Here is a 21542-nt window from a genome sequence, read left to right as displayed (position 1 = left end):
GTGAATCTCTTAGCATCTTATCTCTGAGAAGATGCAGAGGGAAAACTTGCCGCAGAAACCAGCAGTAGGACTCCTGCCCTAAAACGCAGTGTGGCAGCTCATTGGCTCCCTTTTCTATATAATAATTCACTCCACAAACAATTACTGGCTGCTCCTTTACCCTGGGCATAACTATTCAGAGTCTGAAGACAAACTAAGTAACCCATGATGTTCCTGCCACACGGAGACAAATAAGCACAGATCACAGGGCTCAGAACAGCATGGGACATCCTGTCTGAAGCCTCACGTCCTTAGTCTGGGGCAGCAGTCTAGTGCACGTCTGCAGGGCAGGCTGACATCATTATTCCTGCAGCGTAAGCCCCAGTTTCCTCATCTATACAATAGGGATTGTTAGGGGTCTTTGCCAGCCCGTTATGGTCTTATGAGAACACTGCACACAAAACCAAGAACCAGTTTGCTGACTTTTAAGGTTTTAAATAAAATACAATAAGTCTTTATGTACTCCGTGCACATTGACTAATCTAAATATAATCTGATCTTCATCTGCATAAAGTGTCTTATTCATTAGAATTATAGAAGGAAATCATTTCACCATCATTGTCCATATAAGAAATAAGTTATTTATTCGTAAAAACATTAATTTCCATTGTTGGTTACAAATCCCACCTCATCTGTGGAATGTTCCATGGGGTGACATCCTCCCTTGGATGTGACTGTCACTCTGCCACTAATCCATATCACTGGCTTTGTGGTCCTGTGCCATCTTTTAAATCAGCATATTTATTTGTTCATGAAAACATGGGTTTGGGGCTTGCTTTGAAGAGGACCCTAGAGGAGATTTTGCCCCAGCGGCCCCTTTTGCTTACAATCACGTAGCTATGCTACATGCATGGGTCCCAGCCTTCCAGGAACCACAGACACCCCCAGGATGCAAGAGGACATTATACCATCTGAAAAGGGAAGTGGATGTCCATGTTTCAGACAGGGACAACGTGAATTATCATGGCAGCTTCTTTGGAAGCTGTGTTGGAATGTTCCTGTATAGTTAGTTACCAGTGCAAGCACAGTAGCTCATCTTTTAAAATCAATTACTCTTTCCTCTAAAGAAGACATAGTAGAAAGCTGAAGAGTAAATAAGGTTAGACTCATGCTTGTTAGCTAGAAGGCACTAAAAAGTCTTCCATTCTTTTGGAAGACAAATTGCACATACTGAACTTATTACTATGGACAAATTCCACTTTTTAAAAAATCAATCCTGTGGCAAAGGAGGACAGAGTTTCTGTAGACTGTAGGAAATCTAGTCCTTTTTCTGAAGTAGATTCCCACTGACACCTTGGAGGTTTATCTGTGTTTATCTGGTTGCTATGTATTGACACATGCTGCATATGTTCACGGATTTTATCAGATCGGCTCAGTGACAAGGACACAGCTGAGCAGTACTTTTGGGAACCAAGAGAAATCCTTCTTCAGTGTCAGAGTTTCCTGCCTTCCCATTGTTAAGATGCACCGTTGGTGTCCTCAGACGTGCCTCAGAAGGCCTGCTCTGTCCCTACAGTGACAAAGAGCAACTTCTTGGCTTGTCGATGCCCTGGCATCAGCACCAGGTGAGGGCAGGCATCATCATCTGGATCCTTGAGGACACTCAGAGCAGCTCTCCAACATCTCTCATTGACAAACAATCTCTCAAACAGCGCTGCGTGGATGACAAGCTGAGAGCATGCCTGGGGGTCCCCAGCTGTACACATGAATATCGGAGAAGAACAAGAGTTCAGGCGACTTTCGGCAACTTGGATCACAGTTACAGGCAGATTCTTGTTAGCAAAGGAAATGAGATATACATTGTGGAATTTGCATCTGTGTTTGGTATTGTTTTAGCATATTAACAAGAATGTGGCTGCTTTTCTCAAGGACAGGCAGGAGGAATAGTGAAGCCTCGATTGTGTCCAGTGTCCTTACATCACTGTGACCACTGTCACCCAGCCACTCTGAAGAGTCCAGTGGGTTGGTCACAGGAGGGCATCAGGCCTGCCTTTGGCCATGAAGTCCTTAGGAGTCAGCATAAGCAATGTGACCCGCAGGTTGGAAGTCCTTGAGTTGTGAAGGAGTTTGTCCTAAGTCCAAACCTCCATGGGCACCATGGCTTCTTTGGTCCCAACGGAAGGCAGCAGGTTCTCTTCAGACAAGAAATAAAAGGGGAATTGCACCAGGAACCCACGGATCTTCCGAAGCTCTTCCTCAGCGCGAACGGGCTCATCTTTCGCTAATACGGGCTTGCTTATAAAATCCCTCAACTGAACTAAGTTGTGTACCTCATCGTTGGGAAGGCACCGGAACACCTGTTGAAATACAAATTGGAAACCGAGTGATTCATTTAAAAGCAAGTATGTGTTCTTTATGGGAGCTATTCATCCCAACAGGCAGAATCTTTGCTTTATGAAACATATTAACTTCATGCCAAAGCACAGTTACTGTTCACAGTTGGCACTGAGGCAGGAGAATCCCAAGTTTAAGACCAGCCTGTGTTACAACCAATCAACCAACCAACCAACCAAGCCAAGCAACTCTAGTACCTATTTGTATTGCTAAAAAAACCTGTTGGATGTGTTTTCATTTTAAAAGGCCACACCCATATTCTTATATACTGCCCATTATGCAGAGAACAAAGTCAAGCTCATAGTAAGGAGCACTTGCTTGGAAGGAAATTTTAAATCAATAGCCCTGCCCAAATGTCAAGGGAGACTCATATCTAATGGGGAAACTGCAAATTCTGTCTTCTCTAACTTTTCATCTTGAAAGATACATGTGTCAAGATGTTTATAGTTAAACAGGTATGGCTTTTGTTTTGTTTTGCATTTTTGTTGTTGTTGTTTTTTGTGTTTTTTCAAGGCAGGGCTTTCCCGAGTATCCTTGGCTGTCCTGGACTCGCTTTGTAGACCAGGCTGGCCTCAAACTCACAGAGATCAGCCTGCCTCTGCTTCCTGAGTGCTGGGATTACAGGTGTGCTGGCTCAATTGTGTTTTTAGATGTATAACACTTGGCTACCTGAAATACGGTTCAGACACCATACACTTAACCCTGCAACTTTCAGTAGGTGTTGCATAAAAATATGGACAGGTACCTACAGAATCAACATAATTCCTGTTGTTCCACAGTGTCATGTGAAGATTTATCCCACTATGACCAAAATGGTTTCTCGGCCCAACCCCCAGTCTTGGGGGCTGAACAAGCTGTCCGATGAGGTTGTGATGTCATGTTGCACACGGCCTGCTTGACCATAACCTGGAGTCCTCAGTATGAAATAAAACGATATGGATAACTGCTCTGCCTCACCGAGACGACGACACGTCTGTGCAGAAAGGGGGCTCTGGGAGACCTGAAGGAGGACAGGTCCTTACCCAACTTCTCACACATCTGGCTTTTTCCTGAGGTAACCTATTCCTCCATCAAACAATACTTAACTCTTTAGTAACCATGGGGCAAAAGGAAAGCTTAGGAAGCCCAGCTGCCACACACAAGTGTAGCACCAGCTGACATGGGTTGAGCACAGGTGTGCTCATCTTGGACCCTAGCCATCCACCTTCTCCTTGTGGCTACACACCTCACACCTTCAGAGGCTGGCTGCTCATTTGCCCATGATGCTTTGGATGAGAGCCCTCCATCCTGTGGAGGACAGGGTAAATGACATCTCTTATCAACGTTTTGATCTTTTTTTTTTCACCTTGGTTTTTCAGTGCTGGGGACTGAACCCAGGCCCTTATGCACGCTAGGCCAGTGCCTGGCCACGGAGCTACATCCCGAGCCTTTTGGCCTTTGTTTTTCAATGCATACAAAGGTGCAGTTTTACAACACAAAGCTATATTGATTCTTCTATACTAATAATACTGTATCTGTATCAATAAAATTGTGATGAGAATGAATAAAGGGATAAGGAATCCTCACCTTATCATAAATGGTAGCATTTCGGGCTGCTGTTGAAACCCAAATCTCCTTGAAGAATTTGTCACTCACAGGATCCTGAATGTCCTCACTTGGGTCAGAAAGATAGCCAAGGACAAGCCTGAAACACAAGAGCTTTTGAGTTGAGTGACGGAGATAAGACACTCTCAGCTCAATGACAGGGACAGAGAGATTTTGCAAAGGAAGAGAAAGAAGCCTTTAAGCCCGTTAAAACTTCATTTTGCTCTAAAAGCATCCTTGTAGTGTGGCCATGATCCCCAGAGTCTTGGCCACGAAGGTTACCACCCAAACACTAGCGAGAAGGACCATCTGGCCCAGCGCACAGAACTCTACGGAAAGGCAACCGTACCTATACCCACTGTGAAAATAAGGAATTAAAGTGGGAGATATTATAAAAGCCTGCTCAGTTCATTCAGCTGGTTAGAGGGAAAGTGGGGACTCCAGCCAGGCCCAAGGGACTCCAGAAGACTCGACTCTCCTTTCCCTCTCTATGTATTCTTCACTCCCCCCTCCTTTTGATGCTGCTTTATTCACCCCTTTCCTCTTCCTTCCCATCCCTTGGGACAAGCACCATGCTCAACTCTTGGATATAGAAATGAGTAAGAAAAACATGGCATCCCTCTGTGCAGTTAAATTTGGTAAGACTGAAAATGAAAAAATAACGAGCCCTGGCAAAAGAACTAATTATAATTGTCACAAATGGGGTATGTCAAGAGGGAGAGATGGGTGTGGTCAGAGAGGTTTTCCCTTCTCCCACTTGGTTGCCAACTCCAGGTGTGATAGTTTTGCTTCTTTTATTATTTTTTCCTTTTATTAAAAAGAGATTGCTTTCTCACACAATATATCCTGACAGTTTCCCTTCCCCTATTCTTCCAAGTCCCTCTCCACCTCTCCTCGTCTCTGATTTCAATCCCTTTCTGACTCCCATTAGAACAAAAAAAAACAGGCTCTTAGTAAATAACAATCAAACATGAGAAAATAAAAAATATAAGAGAAAGCAAACACCATCACATGAAAGCTGGATAAGGCAGCTGCAATATTGTTAAGACTCAGAACAAGGTCAGCTCCCTTCCTCTGATCCTGCAAGTGATGCTGGGAGCCTAGGACTTTCCCATGGCTCCCCTGTGACCTCCGTATGTGATTTATTTTATCAGAGCACCTGTCATGTTTTATGTCATATTTTATTTTCAACAGGTCTATTTGTCACTAATATCACTACTAGAAGGCAAATTACTTGAGAGACCATGGCTTGGCTGTTCTCATATCTCTGTGAGTGCCTGACATAAGAGGTCACAAATGAAATATCATCTGAACTGATCATTTATAATCAAGAGACTAGAAATAGCAAGAAACCACCTAACAAAAATAAGCTGTAGAGAAACTTATGGGGAAAGTATAATTACCCTTGTTCTTAAAGTGATCTGTAGGATGACAAAGCACTCTCAGTGTCTAGCAGCGTGGCCAAGAACACTCATTGCCCCTGCAGAGGGCCTTGCTTCAGTTCCCAGCACCCTGGTGGGTGGCTCACAACCACCTACAACAGCAGTTCCAGGGCATATGACATCCTCCTCTGGCACCGTGGGTACCAGGTGCACTTCTCTTGCCTGTACACGTATAGGCTAAACACTCATACACATAAATATATATTACATGTGTATATATTAAAAACATATTGTAATATATATTACAAAAAGTATCTTCACCTATTCCTGTGAGGATGGAAAACTTGATTCTCAGGTGCAGATAAGAAACTAAAGCCTGAAGAAATACTAGTAATTGAACTAAAATGCAAAATGAGTCCAAAGCTGCAGGGAATCCCGGCGTGGCCTTGAGAGGAATGTGTCAAGGTGTTTTTAAGGTTTGGGCCTGCAGCTCCTGGGGCACTGTGTGCCTCCTCTGTGTCTCTCTGTGTTCCTTAGAGGTCAGTGAACTGAGCTAACCAACTAGTGTTAGGCATTAATTTTGCATATCTTGTTTAGTTTGCAATGCCATTATATCATGGCAACTGCCATTGGTTTTTTGGGGGGGGGGTGTATACAATGATTTACTGCTTGAAATAAACTTGTCTGAGCCCCAGTCTTGCTGAGGTCCCTCATTCCGACCTGATGCATGCCCACTGGCCATTTCAAGAGTCCCTCATTCGGTAAGTGAGTGCTGGCGCGTACACAAAGCTTTTCTCCACATGCCTTGTGTGTTCAGTGAACACCAGAAAGGCCTATGCTAACCACAGCCTGCCTGGAACCTGCACCACACGGAGACTGGTTTTTTTTTTTTTTAATGTTAAATGAATGAGAGGAGACCTCACTGAAAACATCAGATGCAGGGGTGATAGGACTCGGCTTATACGATAAAATATAACTTTGAAGCAGAAGCAGGAAGATTGTTACAAGTTCAAGAACAGCCTGAATGCACAGTGAATTTCAGACCACCAGCCAGAGCTATAGAATGATGCTCAATAAATAAAGAAATGAATGAATAAACAAACAAAAAACAAACAAGCAATCAAATAAACCAGGGCTACAGAATGAGACTTTGTATATAAATAAATAAATAAATAAATAAATAAATAAATAAATAGTAACTGAACAAGTAGACTTATCTATCAGATAGATAGATAGGCAGACGGACAGAAAGACAGAAAGAGAGAGAGACACATACAAACACTGTGTTAAAAACAGACTGTATGGGCAAGGGTTGAAACAGCCAATGTAAAGCCCTGGTAACAACATAGATAAGATGAGACAGTGGCCGTGGTCTGGGATCAGTGGTTTTACTGGAAGAGCAGATGGAAGTTGAGAGAAAAATGTTGGTCATTGTCATCTGCCAAGTTGAAGAAGTCTGTGGGTGGGCCCAGTTACTGTGAGAAGACTAAGAGTTCAGCTAAGCCTGTTGATCCATCGCTTAACCACACAAGTGGTAAGACTGAACAGGAGGAGTTTTGCTAAAGGGATCTGGAGTTTGGGAGAAAAGGCTTCGCTGGAAATACAAACCTTCGAACTGCCCTAGTTTATACGCTCATAAAACTATTTTAGTAAAGCGTTCCCCAGAGCACGGAGTGGAAACAGTGAAGATGACCCAGTGTAGCCATAGGGAAGAGATGCAATGGGCTAGGCTGGAAAAGCCAGAGGGCTCAGAATTCCATAACCACGTGGGAAAATATGTCAAAGATGGTTTTGTCAAATTCACAAAAAACAAAAACCTGACTTCTGTGATCTAAATGTGAACTGTCCCCCATGGGCTCATGTGTGTGGACATGTGACTGGCAGTAGGTGGTTTTACTTTGGAACACCATGGAACCTTCAGGAACCTACAGGACACGAATCTTCACTGGAGGAAATATGTCAGTACTGTATGTCTTGGCAACTTATATTCCCGAGGCTTTGTTTTCCCACCACAATGGATTGGCTGTATCCTTCAAACTGTAAACCAAAGAAAACCCCTCCTTCCAGCCTGCGTCTTGTTAGACATTGCAGGAAAATTAGGCCACACGCTGACCACTTAGTTTAACAGCATGGCCATCATTCAGTTTTTATCCTCGCTGTATTTAAGCAAATGCAGACTTATATCTTTTTTTTTTTTGTAGTTTTACTCTTTGTATTTATTTTCATTAATTAATTTATTTAATTTATTTTTATTTTTTAATATATTTTATTAATTTATTCATATTACATCTCAATTGTTATCCCATCCCTGGTATCCTCCCATTCTTCCCTCCCTCCCATTTCCCCCTTACTCCCCTTCCCTATGACTGTGACTTACATCATTTTTAATGATTGCAGAGTTTCCAAGTATGTACAGTTTATGTAACCAATTATCTTACAATGGACATTTGTGTGGTTTCTAATTCTTATTATTATGAGCAATGTCACAGTGAATGCAATTTAGACAAAATATGTAACATTTGGTGATTTTGTTTTTTTAAGGTCATTAGGAGGGATTTCAGAATGCAAATTCCGGGGTTAAAGAATATTTAGAATTCTTCTGAGAGAGGCTATACGTCACCTTCACCCACAACTTGTGATAGTTCAGTCTATTTTACAGGTACTAAAGGCAGCTCATCGCCACCTCACTCTTTCTTTTTTTTTCTGCTATATAACATTTCTTTAAAGCACAAGTGTAACCGGCACCAGTGGCATACTAGGGTTCTTGAGTTTTACAACCTCAAAGGTTCCATTTCTTCTTCAGATAATGTTTGCTTTAGATTCCAGGAGAATAACTTTTAAAAGAGGACCCCAGCAAGGATGCTTGCACAAGCCTCGCAGGCTGCTGGGAATTCAAGCAAAATGTTACTGCACCAAATCTTGAAGGACAGAGGGGCTATGGCAATGAATTAATTAGAATGGTAATTTGGTGCAGACCTACAGAGCTGAAAACAAAGCATAGGGTATTCCACGAGTTCATTCTTAAAATAAGAGGTGAGATGATGTGTTCACCAATTTATCAGTTAGGGGTTTGCTTGCTTGTAGAAGAACTACTTAAATAAGTCTAAATCAGCAATACTTAGTTCTAGAATATTTTCCCATCAACATTTAACGGTGAAGAAGTTTTGGCGAGTTTTTGAGGACAAGGTTAAAGAGAAAATGACTTAGATTTTATGCCTATGTGTATATAATATCTAACCACAAAATGTAGGAGGGCAGAAACACTCAAATAAGTGTTATTTTTCTATTCCATGTGTGTATCATCTTAAATGGTCCTGAGCTCCCCTGTGTGGCCAGTGGCTTTTGGTGAGCGATGGTTGGGATACTCTTTCAGGACTTGATGGGCTGTTTGGCTCACAGTTGTGGCATTCAGTGCAGAACCCTAATGGCTGATTCTGTCTCTGTTTAGAGTTGATTTCATATTGAAATATGTCTCTCAATTTCTATTCTAAAACTGCCCAGATGGAAAATGGATTGAAGCTGCATGTTAAAGTGAGAAAATTCTGTGTTCTATGCTGCAATATTTATCTCTGGGACACTTCTAATAAAGAGAAGGAAAACTGACATGAAATTTTTTGTGATGCCTTTTGATATATCATCTATATTTGTTATTGAGGTAGAGTCAAAAATCACTGTTCAAGAACAACTGCCTTGATCCAAAGCTGCAGGATCTCCATGACACAGGCAACAACAGGGTATCTGAGAGGAGTCTCAGTGAGGATTCAGTATTGATAGCGTTTAGCAAAAGCCAGAGGCCTTGACCCAGACCAATGGCTCATTGCAAAGAACATTTGCAAATAAAGAAGTGTGGACAAAAAGCTGTACTTCCACGATGAGATGGTTTGTTTGTTTGTTTGTTTGTTTTTGTTTTAACTTTATTTTCTGTTGGGGGGGGAGGTTGCAAGAGTGGAGAGTGTATGTAAAACTCAAATAAATACTAGAAAAAAACAAAAAACAAACAAACAAACAAAACAAACAAAAACAAAGCCAAAAGTAACTGTTGATCTTGGACTGGGATTACAGTCCTAGCAAATAGTTAAAGGAGAAAAATCAATAAATTTGCTTAATGGTACCTGAATAGTTTCCCCCAAATACTAAATTTTGTCATGAATAGGAGTAAGAAGAAGTTGCCCGACCATGTTTAACAAAATAAGTAATAATTATAGGTCATTAAGAGAAAGGTAAACATCCCAGAAAAGGAGGCAAAGGCCATGGAAAGGACAGACAAACTCACAAAAGAACAAGAACTCATGACTAATAAACACATTTTAAAACCTTAAAAAAAATCACAAAATAACAAGAAATCAGCAAGAAGTTATGTCAAGCATAAAGGTATGATTTTAAGGAATTGTGGCATACACATGTGGTGAAGTATGATGCAATTATTAAAATGTTACAGAAAAATAGTTACTGACATGGAAAAGCATGTGTGTACCTTTTAAGTACTAAAGACTACTCTGGGGCTGGCCTGCTGGCTCAGCAGAGAAAGGTGACTGACTCTGAGTCTGAAGTACCCCAAGGAGAAAGGCCAGAACTGACAAATTACCCTCTGGCTTCATGGGTACACATGCATGCATGAACATACATACACCCAAATAAAGAAACAGATCTTTAAAAATTAAGATATTCAGGACCTGCAGGATTCATATTTTTGTTTTTTAAAAATAGATGCAAATATATTACTACATGTGCAGGAAAAAGGTGGATGCCAGATGCCAGATGTTAAAATCATTAGTATGCTTGTGAGATGTGTTCAGAAAACCTTTCCTGTATTGGTAAGGAATGAGTGACCATTCAGAGGTTCATCAAATAATTAAAAGTAGAACTGTGTGACCCCACCCACAATCCCAATATTGGCTTATGTCCAGAGACGTGATATCAGCAGATGAGAGACAACTGCATTCCCATGTTCATTACACCATTATTCAGAGGAGGCAGAAAATGGAAACTAAGTGTCCATCAACTGATTAAAAAAACAAAACAAAACGGGTGAATAAAGAAAATGTGCCTCATCTATACAAGTTAATGCTATTCAACCACATAGAAGGATGAAATCCTGTCATTTATGACAACATGAATGGAACTAGTGATTACTCAACCAGACACTGAAAGATAGGGGTCGGGGGTGGTAGGGGCCGGGGTGTGGGGGTTGGGGATGAGAAGAGTAGAGGGTTGGGACGTGATGTATGAGAGAAGAATAAAAAGGAAGGAAGGAAGGAAGGAAGGAAGGAAGGAAGGAAGGAAGGAACACAGGCATGGCTTGACCTCATAGATGGAACATGGAAAAGATCCCACAGATCTTAGAGAACAGAATGATGGTTACCAGTGCTGGGCAGCAAGGAAGGAGGCCTGAAGTGGGGCTGGTCAGTGGGAACTGAGCTATTGTAGACACAAGTAAGAAGCTTTGGTGTGCTTCACAAGAGACAGTGGATGGTGATGGACTATGTATTTTATAGAAGCTAGAAGAATCCCAAATGTTAGGTCTGGATGTTGGCTGAAAGGTTAAGGGCTTGAGTCGTCCGTATTAGGCTGGAGAGATCATTCATCAGAAAAGTGCTTGCCATGCCCTCCTGGTAACCTGAATTGTACTTCAGAAACCCAGGTTAAAAAAAACTGCACGCAGTGGTGCTCATCTTTAATCTCAGCATTCCTGACCAGGGAGCAGAAAGCGGGCAGCTGCCCAGAAGTTCACAGCCAGCTCGTCTGGAGTACTCGGCAAGACAGCGATTACAGCCTCAACAGGGTGGACAGGGAGAACCAACTCCCCAAAGTTGTTCTCTGACCTCCACTTGTGCACCATGGCACTGCCCAAACGTACATTATTTAAAAAAAAAAAAGCCATTCTCACATTAATCTAGGCGTTACTCAGTAAATACATACACGAAAATGTCACATAGCACTCCATAAATATTTGCAAGTATGCATCAATTTAAAAACAAAATGTAAGAATCATTGGCACTGGTTGGTGGAATTACAAGTGTTTTCCTTGGTTTTCTGTACTTGACCAGTTTCTACAAGAGAAATGAGGTTTAAGGCTGAGTCGTGTCCCTCTGTATTTAGTATACGCCTAATGATGTATAAAGAAGCCCATCACTTTAAGGAGAATACGTAAGCTCACTCACAACTGAAAGCACATGGCGTATTTTCGGCTTACAGAGTGAAATGAAATAGGAAAGTGAGACATGTCCTTGTATATGCTGTAGTAGGCAGCCAGGGAGTTGATTAGCAGAATACTGATTTTAACTTCTCCCCTGCTAAATGAAACAACTTAACAGGGCTTTTCTGAAATATCAGTGGGTTGAAAGAATCCTCACCGCATCAAACAATTAGTAACAAAGGTGGCAGACATGGCAATAAAAGCTGTTGGAAGGCATTGACATGTTTTGAGGCCATGGCGCCACTGAGTCCTTTGGGCTAGAAGCAAAGAATGAATTTGTCTGGGATGAAGCTAGGTCTGGGAAGCCGAGTCTTCCAGAGCTGAGGGGAGAAGGAAGGTGGCCGTCAGGTTGGCACGGAGTGCAGTACCTAGCACATGTCTGCTCTGTGTGGGAGCCAGCGTCCAGATAGACCGTTAACACACGAAGGAGCATAGCAATGGCCTCAGAGGGCTCCTCCCACAAGCAGGATAAAGCACAACCCTTAACTACAGCAGGGGCACTTGGCATGTGTCACCATAGAGGCTATGACTGGGAGCGTAGATCCTTGCCCACACAGATACACAGTAAACAAGCCAGGAATGTTAAGCAGGAGATGTTTCAGCAGGCGAGGTGGACAGCCTATTTTTAGTAACCTGATGATTTACTCTATCTGTTAGATCCAGGCCACACCAAGTCCCTATAAGCAGGACCAGAAGCAGCTAAGAGTCTAGGTGACCTCTGTGATATCTGTAGGGCCAGAGGCTCCACCAAGCCCCTACAACCAGGACCAGAGGTGGCAATACCTCTACTATATCTGTATGACCAGGACCATACCAGATCCTATGTCTATACATGTAGCCTATATCTAGAACCCATGTACTTTGAGACGACGAAGTGACATGTATTTTGAGAAGAATCTCCCTGTAATTATGCTTCCTTGTACACAGGGGATTGTAGTACACCAGGACACATTTTCCCAAATTGCGCTGTGCTTAAATATGCTGACAATCAACTGCTAGGGGTCAGACTCTAGAAGTTGGCACCAACACTGGCTAACAATCGCGTTGAACCGGATTTCCTTCTTGCCTCACTTGGACTGACACATTGCTGGCCCGGGTGGTCTAGAGACCCCCACAGGTCAATGACATCATGGCAAGGACAGTTCTAAAGTCACAAACTACTGATAAGGTCTATAGCTGGGAGAGAGGTCAAGGTATTGAGAGGCCATGTGGGCTTACTATAGCTGGCAGGGTTCTACCTGTCCCTGGTTGAGTTCTGAGGTAAGGCACTAAATGGTAGTGAGCGAAGGAGAAGGTTTAAAAAGGATCACTGTTGATAACATACTAAAGAAAGTGGGGCCAGTTAAAACCTAAGGCAGAACTTAGTGCCTTAGGGTCACACACTCTTTGCTTCATAGCACTAAACATTCTCTCTGCTTATCGTGTGGAAGACCAGGCGTCTCTTGTGTCTGAAGTCCTTTGAAACGTGAGAAATACAGTACTTCTACCTAAATTGGATGCCAGCAGCCACTAGAACACACTTAGTAATCGTTATCATATCCTTGTAATTCACTTCCTGTGTCTGCAGATGCTCACGTCATAGCGCATGTGGGGGTCAGAGGACAACTTGCGGAAGTTGGTTCTCTCCTTCTGCCTGGTGGTCCCTATGTGTGAATGACAACTTAAAGACTCTTTCCTTCTGCCTTGGGAACTGAGGAGGTTTGAACTCAGGTCATCTGGCTCCCTGGGGATATGCCTTTACATGCTGGGTGTGCCTTTACATGCTGGGATATGCCTTTACATGTTGGGTGTGCCTTTACATGCTGGGTGTGCCTTTACATGCTGGGTGTGCCTTTACATGCTGGGATGTGCCTTTACATGCTGGGATGTGCCTTTACATGCTGGGTGTGCCTTTACATGCTGGGATATGCCTTTACATGCTGGGATATGCCTTTACATGCTGGGATGTGCCTTTACATGCTGGGTGTGCCTTTACATGCTGGGTGTGCCTTTACATGCTGAGGCATGGCTTCATATGCTGGGGTGCCTTTACATGCTGAGTGTGCCTTTACATGCTGAGTGTGCCTTTACATGCTGGATGTGCCTTTATATGCTGGGTGTGGCTTTACGTGCTGGGGCACCTTGTCTATTCTGATTTTTTAAAGTGAAATTACTTCTAAAAACATGAACAAGCCCAAGCCGGGCATGGTGGCACACACCTTTAATCCCAGAACTCAGGAGGCAGAGGCAGGAGGATTGATGTGAGTTCGAGGCCAGCCTGGTCTTCAAAGCGAAGTCCAGGACAGCCAAGGCTAACACACAGAGAAACCCTGTCTTAAGAGAAAAAACAAAAACACAAAACAAAACATGAACAAGTCCTATCTATATGGTTTGACCTGGCCTGACCTTTAAGCCAGTTACATTTAAAATGGTAGTTTGTTCTATTATATGTAAAGATGACAGACTATTAAACTATGTGCCTGTACACTTAACATCATTTTTTATGCTAGCATATATATCCCCACTCTGAGAGGCATTGTTCTAGATAAAAAGAATCTAGCATGGCAGGCATGCCAAGAGTGAAGGTCACCCTGAGCCCAGCACCATGGCGCATATAATAAAATCATGGCTCTACAAGGCTGACCTGAAGCACTGCAGCCGAAGGCCTTGGGCAAAGCGACCAGCTTGATACGCTTTTCCGTCCATCACTGACGGGACCGTCTCTGTGTCCTGCACGATGACAGCCATTTCGCTGTCTCGCTTCCCCAGCAGGCTCCGGTCATTGATGTTGGCAGAACCTAAAAGGAGAAACAACAGAAATAAACAACATTCTTCTCATGACAAGCACTACCAATGGCAGACCCCACTCCATGCTTCCTGGCTTACAAAAAAAAAAAAACAACAACAATTTCATCAAAGTTATCTAAGGAAGATGTGGTTTAGACAGGTAGGAGCCTCTTAGGATTAGGTCAAGTGTGCACCTTAACCATTCTAGGCCAGCCATCGAAACCTTTCCCATCCTTTGGATATTGACTTCACAAGATTTACTCCATAGCCATTTTGCAATGACAAGGGCTGGCCCTACAAGCTGAGGCTGAAGGACAGGACATAGACGCCTGCTGGAGAGGTGGCTCAGCAGCTAAGTGAGTTTACTGTCCTTCTAGGGAGGGGTGGGGGTGGGGGTGGGGGGATGTTTGTTCTCAGCAACCCAGCACACGACATCCTGTAACGCTAGACCCAGAGAGGTTCTGATGCCCTCTTCTGGTCCCTGTGAATAACTACACATGTGTCGCATACACTCACAGAATTATACATACACATAAGTGAAAATAATTGTAAGAATAAAACAACAACATCTACAAAATCCAGAAGACTGTAAACTAGCTAGCACCAGAGCTTCCTTACACTGATTATGAAATAATACATTTTCCTTATTGTTTCACACACTTCAGTCTTCTACCTGCATCTCAAAGGATGCTGGCTAACTGAATCAAGAAGGAGTTCAAAGAAAATGGCACCCCTACCAGTTCAGTACAGAAGTTGGCAGGTTTGTTGCTGTTGATGATGTTTTTTAATTAAAAAAAAAAATCAGCCTGGTGATGGCACCTTTAATCCAAACACTTGGGAGGCAGAGACAGGCAGATCTCTGTGGTCTACAGAATGAGTTTCAGGACAGCCTACACAGAGAAATCCTGTCTCAAAACAAACAAGCAAACAAACAAACAAACAAACAAACCATCAAGAACAAGCTTTCCAGCCTTCGGCTAAATATCAATAGTCTGTTCACAGTCATCAGTTAGTCTGAAATACATCGTCCATCGATGGTGGCAGCTTTCCACCTCCTTTTGTGTGGCAGGCAAGAAACTTTGATATCAGCTTCCCTCTATTTTTAAATCTCAATTCACCAAGGATGTGAACTGAAGATTTATCTTTTTATTTTTTCCAGATGTGTACTGTGCACTCATTTTATTCCCTGGTTCCTCACAGTAAAAAACAAAAACAAAAACAAAAACAAAAAAACAATACTGTGCTTGGTCATAGGAAGGTTTCATAGCATTTTTCAACGAAAATATAATTATGTGATTTCCCCTCTTTCCTTTTTTCCCTCCAACCCTTCCACTGCCCCTGTCATTGCCTTTCTCAGTTATTGTTTGGTTTTAGACACCCCTGGGACTCTAGCTGCTGCAGGGTGTGGCTGGAATACCCTGCCCTCCACCCTGAATTCCCACTTCCATCTCTCTCTCTCTCTCTCTCTCTCTCTCTCTCTCTCTCTCTCTCTCTCTCTCTCTCTCTCTCTCTCCAGCTGAGAGCTGCTTCCAATAAACCTGCATTTATATATAACTTTGTCTTGCAATTAGCTCATTCCACATTTCAATCAGCAATAGCCTCTTTATAATTGCTACATGTGCATAAATACAACCTGCTTAGTCTGCCTAGTATGACGTGTGTGTATATAATTTCCGGGCTGATCATTTGGGACTAGATAATCTTTTCGGGGTTCATCCCTTGGGAGGTCTGTATCTCCCACCCTATGCCTTCCTCAGTTGTTCAGATGGGGAACCCTGTGGGACTTCCCCCTCCCAGGTTAGCTGCTGTACTTGCTCAGGTCTGTATTGGTGAAGCAGGGCCCTGCAAGTGATGTCTCCTGGAAAGCAGCCTTTGTATCCGAGCCCCCTCTGGCCTAAGCATTCCTTTCTACGTGTGTGAAAAGAGCTCCTGGTACTCACGGCCTGGGACCAAGATCAGAACACTGTGAGGTGGGAGCCAGTCTGGAAACCCCCACGTATACAACCACTAGGCCCAGACTCCACTCCCAAGGCAGTAGCTCCTGACTCCTGAGGGCAGGAGTAGTCTCCTGGCATTGTGAGCTGAAATCTTAGAGCAAAGTGCAATCTGCTGGAGCCAGTGAAACAGGCTCAGCAGGAATGGAAGATCTTCCAAAGAGATCTCAATTTGACTACCAGATGGTTGAAACAGTGGGCCCCAAAGAAGTGGGAAATTTTCCCCAGAAACTCCATACTGGGAGAAAGAAAAGGCTGCCGCCTGACAGGAAGTTGGCTCCTGGAAGGAGATTTCACAGCTCTAACAACTTGTCAGACCATCTTACAGCATAAGACTGAAGCAGTGGTGGGCGGGGCCATACCTGAAGGGCACTGCTTAGATGTTCATAACAATGTTAGCTCTCTATTTAAATGTCACAGTCTTACTGCAAGACCCTGAAGATGGGCTTGGGGGCTTCACTGGATCCCTGTTCCTTCTTTTCCGGCGATGACCACACTGAATAAATCTCCTTTTTTCCCCTTCCATTATTAAGCTGGCTTTTACAGGCTGTGATCCTCAAGTCTGATAACATGAAGCCCAGAGTTCAGGTCCCCAGAACTCAGGTAAATGCTGGGCAGAGATGGGATTCCCGGAGCAGGTTGGCTAGCTAGGCTCCAGGGATGTGAAAGACCCTGCCTCAAGATACAAGGTGGTGACAATGGAAGACACCCAATAAAGACACCACGTCAGCCTCTGGCTCTCTCACACATGTGCACACGCATATGTGATCATGCATGCACATGTCACACACATGAGCTTATTAAATGTAATACTGATAAGGAAATGCTGAGGAGTGCAAATGCTACCTCTAGTCTTCCTGTTAAACATTGCTTTGTTCAGAAAATCAAATTCAGAAAAGGAACTGCAGGACTGGGGCATACCTCGTTTCTACATTAAAAAAACAAAAAACAAAAAAAAAAAAAAACAAAAAAACAAAACCAAGGAAGAGGAGAAGGGAGGCAGCTGGGGTACACGGGATGGCTACAGGTTCTGGGTGCCCTTTGAAGAGCACAGAGTACGATGACACAGAACTTCTGAGCTCCACACGTGACCTCAGAGTTTGCGCTGTTACTAGCAAAGGCACTCTGTGCTCACGTGCTGACTCTGACAGAACTGACTCCCTTGTGTTCTGTTACGTCATTGCCTTGGTCATTGAAAGACCATTTCTGCCTCTGCTGTGCCAAAGTCTTGTTTTTAAAATATAGCAAAATACAAACGACCGTAGGAAAACAAGCACCAGGACAACAACAAAATCACCACAGAATCCATCCCCCAGGCTGCGAACCTCTTCCCCAAAGCTCTTGGAAGCCCTTCTCCGTGATCCCTTCCCTCCCTCCCGCATAGGAAGGCTGGGTAGCTTGACTCTGATCTTCCTAGACAAGCCCACTTTTCTGCTCACGTGTGGCTGGCTTGAGATCAGTGGACTCTTCAGCAGATAATCACGAGCTGTCTTCCTTCATCCCAGGTTGTACTTTTGAGATTTTTCTGTGCATAATGAATGTACTCATTTGGCTCCCAGAGTCGTTTCATAAGTTAACTTTCCATTCTACTCTAGATGGACACACACACACACACACACACACACACACACACACACACACGTGTGTTCTAGTTAGCAGGACTGGAATTCTGAGTGAGAGCATGTGACAACAGGATATTCTCCCAAATGGCTGCTAGTCTACGCTCCCTTCACAGGTAGATGGCACTTCTATGCTCTGGCTGATGCTTAGATTGCCCAGTGCTCTGATTTTTGCCAAATAGGAATTAAAAAAACTGTTACTCGTGCCATTTCTATATGAAAAAGCATGATTATCTTTCTTTTATTTATGGATCTGGGATGTGCTCCTTGATGGCATTGTCACAAAATTCCTTTGCCAGTTTTCAACTGGATATTTTTCATTGTTAATTTGAATGCATTTTCTTTATGTGTCTTAATTTTTTTATTTTTATTACGCATGTGTTTTTGCGGGGTTTGTGTGTGTGTGTGGGGGGGGGGAGGGTGTCCACTGAGGCCAGAAGCATCAGATCCCCTGGTGGTGGAGGTACAAGCAGCTGAGAGCCATTCCGCCTGAGTGCTCAAAACTGAACCAGCTCCTGTTCAAGAACAGCACTCACTGTTAACCACAGAGCCATTTCTCCAGGCCCTCCTATCCTATGTGTTTTGAATACTAAATCTTTTGCAAATATGGTCCTTAAGTTTGTGGCTTAGCTTTTCATTCCCTTTACGTTTTGATTATTATGATTTCTAAACAAATTCATTTCCATTTTCTCACCAGCAGAAAATGTCTCAGGAACCAAAAAATGAAGAAATGTGATAGAAAAGATCCTTGGGTGAAGAGGAGGGAGGAGGATGTGAAGGGGCAAGCTGACTGGTGTCACGCACAACTGAGGGAACCCCTCAGATACGACGTGAGGGAGCAAATGGCCGCACAGCGCACATGGCTGAGGAAATGCCTCAGAAACAGCTTACCGAAATACTGATGGAGCAGGAGGCTCTGCTGCAAGGGCAGCTGAAGGAGATGCTGCAGGAGCACAGAGCTTCAGAAGTGACTTAAAGGAGACAACTGGTAAACAGATTAAAAGTTTCAAAATTCCTTATCCTAAAGAAGAGCCACTACCTGGTGCCATGGATGTAAAGGCAGGTCCCTCTGACTGGAAAGGACTGTGTTTATTGTGAGGGAAAGACACCTAGCGTGCCTGTCTCTGCAATGCTGCAGACAGTTCCCAGACAAGCACCCAGCCTTGAGCATGTCCGTGTTCTCAGTCCCAGGAGCACACTGGTAAATAAACATAGGTTTCAGTGTAAATGAACTAGGAAAACATCAAAGCAGAAAGCGCATGTACTTTTGACCTAGATGAGGACAGTTCTTGTAACAGTACCGAAAATAAACAGTTGCAATAAAACAGAGAGTAGTCCTTGCAAAAGGAACAGGCTTGTTAGAAATGGAAACAATGAGTGTATAAACAAAAATAGAATTGGAAATTATATAATAAATGTATGCTAAAAATCTAAGAAAGAAAAGACATTAGTTTACTATTTCAGATAAATAAATCACATGACTAAAATAAAAATACATTGTATGTCAGCAAGTATAGATTATAGGATTACATAAAATAATTTAAAGCTCTTTCTTTTCTTTTTCTTTTTGTTTTTTTGGGGGGGAGGGTTGTTTTGTTTTGTTTTTTCAAGGCAGGGTTTCTCTGTCTAGCCTTGCCTGTCCTGGAGCTCGCTCTGTAGACCAGGCTGGCCTCAAACTCTGCCTCCCAAGTGCTGGGATTAAAGATGTGTGCCACCACCCTCCAGCTCCTAGGCTATTTCTTTTCTCTGGTTTTATATTGAATATTTCAGACTTCTGAGCATGTCTGCATTTTTTCTATATTTTTCTTTTACTGGAAACAGACTTTTTTTCATACATATATTGTGATTATGGTTCCTGTCCCCCAAATCCTGCTAGACCCATCCCATGTCCCGCTCTCCCCAATCCAAACTCACACCCTATCTCTCATTTGAAAGCGGGCATCTAAAAATTAACCAGGACCCAGAGGGGCTTGCAGAGACTGAAGCACTAACAGGGCCCATGCATGGACTGGACCTGGGTCCCCTACACAGATGCAGCCAATGGGCAGCTCAGGCTTCAGGTGGGTCCCTTAGTAAGGGGAATGGAAGCTTTCTCTGACATAATCTCTGTTTCCTGCTTTTTGACCACTCCCCCTGGTGGGGCTGCCCTTCAGGGCCACAGGGGAAGAGGATGTGCTCAGTCCCAATGAGACTTGAGCTGGGGTGAGTGGGTAAGAAGGAGCTCCCCTTCTGGGGGAATAGGGAAAGGAGGAGGAGGATACGATCATGACGTAAAGTGAATAAATAAAATTAATTAATTAGAAGCAAACAAAAAATTAAAATCCATAATATAATGAAATAAGATAAAACAAGATCAAGCAAACTAGAACAGAATAAAACAAACAGGAGAAAAAAAAAGCCAAAGAAAGAGTACAAGAGACACATAATAGAGACAGAGACACACACAAAAATCTCATTAAAAAAAAAAAAAAACTGACCTGAAAGGTAGAGGGAAAAAAAGAAAAGTGCTGACAACGCATTATGAGACAGAGAACCCCCAAAAATGCCGCGGGATTTATTTTTTTGTGTTGGTTCTCTACTGGGCATGCGCCCGCCCTTAAGAGTGGTCCTTACGCCCAGTGAGACTCTGTTGGAAAAATAACTCATCTTTCCTTTGCAAGCAGATATTAACTGGAGATAGCTGGCGCGGTAGGGCGGGGACCCATGTCCACTTCCCCTCTCGGTGCTGGCACCGCATCTGGCTTAGTTAGACCTGCGCAGGCCCTGTGTGTGCAGCGTGGTCTCTGTGAGTTCACACGCAGCAGCCCTTCTGTGTCTAGTAATCTTTGTTTCCTTGATGACTTCCGTCCCCATTGACTCTTAACAGCCATTCTACCTCCTCTTCTACAGAGTTCCCCGAGCCCGGAGAGACAGGATGCCACTTAAGGTCTCTCACTCTGCACATCTTCTTAACTGCAGGAGGAAGCTTCTTTGATGGCACTGATGTAGGTGAATGTCGTTAGGCGGCCTCCTCCCTTTTTTCCCATGAGTTCCTTTATCAGAACAGTAGTATTGCTTCCCCCCTAGATCCCTAACCTACCTGGTCTCAGGTTCTTGGCTACCCAAGCGGTGCTGGATATGGGTTGCATCTCAGGGAATGAACCTTAACTCCAATGAGATGTTAGTTGGTTACTCCCTCAAGCTTTGTGCCGCTGTTTCACGAGTGCATCTTGCGGGTAGAGCATCACCATAGATGAGAGGGTGAGCAGCTGGGTTGGAGTTTACCTTTCTCCCGTGTTAGTGAGCAGAGCACCTTGCAGTACCAAGAACACTAGTCTGTAGCGGTGAAGGAAGGTTCTAGGAAGGCACCGCCTTCACTTTCCCATGCTCAGTGAATTATGTGGCTGTTTTCAGTGATAAGGCCTTACTGTCCGTTTGTGGAGAGCACCCAATAGCCTTGGCAACAGCCTGAGTTGTTTGGGGGCTCTCACGGAGTCCCTTTGGCCAACCACTCGATTAGATGTAACTCGTTCCTGGAACAGCAGGCTCCGGTTGGGGTTTCATCTTCCGCGTTATTTGGCAGTTTCACTGAGACCATCTTCATACATGCGTACCTTCTGGGAAGCCTCTACTGTCTTGGGTTTCCATG

The 21542-nt window shown here is 43.5% G+C and overlaps 1 protein-coding gene across 3 annotated transcripts in view; it reads right to left on the bottom strand.

Annotated features, from left to right (window-relative positions):
- Window positions 1-596: 596 nt before the first annotated feature.
- PLD1 (phospholipase D1) overlaps window positions 597-21542 on the bottom strand; it is a 209369-nt gene continuing 188423 nt past the window's right edge. For all 3 annotated transcript variants that reach the window (XM_084768482.1, XM_084768481.1, XM_084768483.1), the window contains 3 exons: window positions 14159-14312; window positions 3940-4057; window positions 597-2336 (listed from right to left, as the gene is read on the bottom strand). In XM_084768482.1, the coding sequence (XP_084624608.1) occupies window positions 2112-2336; window positions 3940-4057; window positions 14159-14312 (497 nt within the window). In that variant the 3' untranslated portion in view covers window positions 597-2111. The remainder of the gene's footprint in view (window positions 2337-3939; window positions 4058-14158; window positions 14313-21542) is intronic.

The sequence above is a fragment of the Acomys minous genome, assembly GCF_964271855.1.
Source record: "Acomys minous genome assembly, chromosome: 19".
Taxonomy (NCBI): domain Eukaryota; kingdom Metazoa; phylum Chordata; class Mammalia; order Rodentia; family Muridae; genus Acomys; species Acomys minous.
The sequence above is the reverse complement of the archived record's forward strand: the minus strand, read 5'-3'. Positions and strand labels throughout refer to the sequence as shown.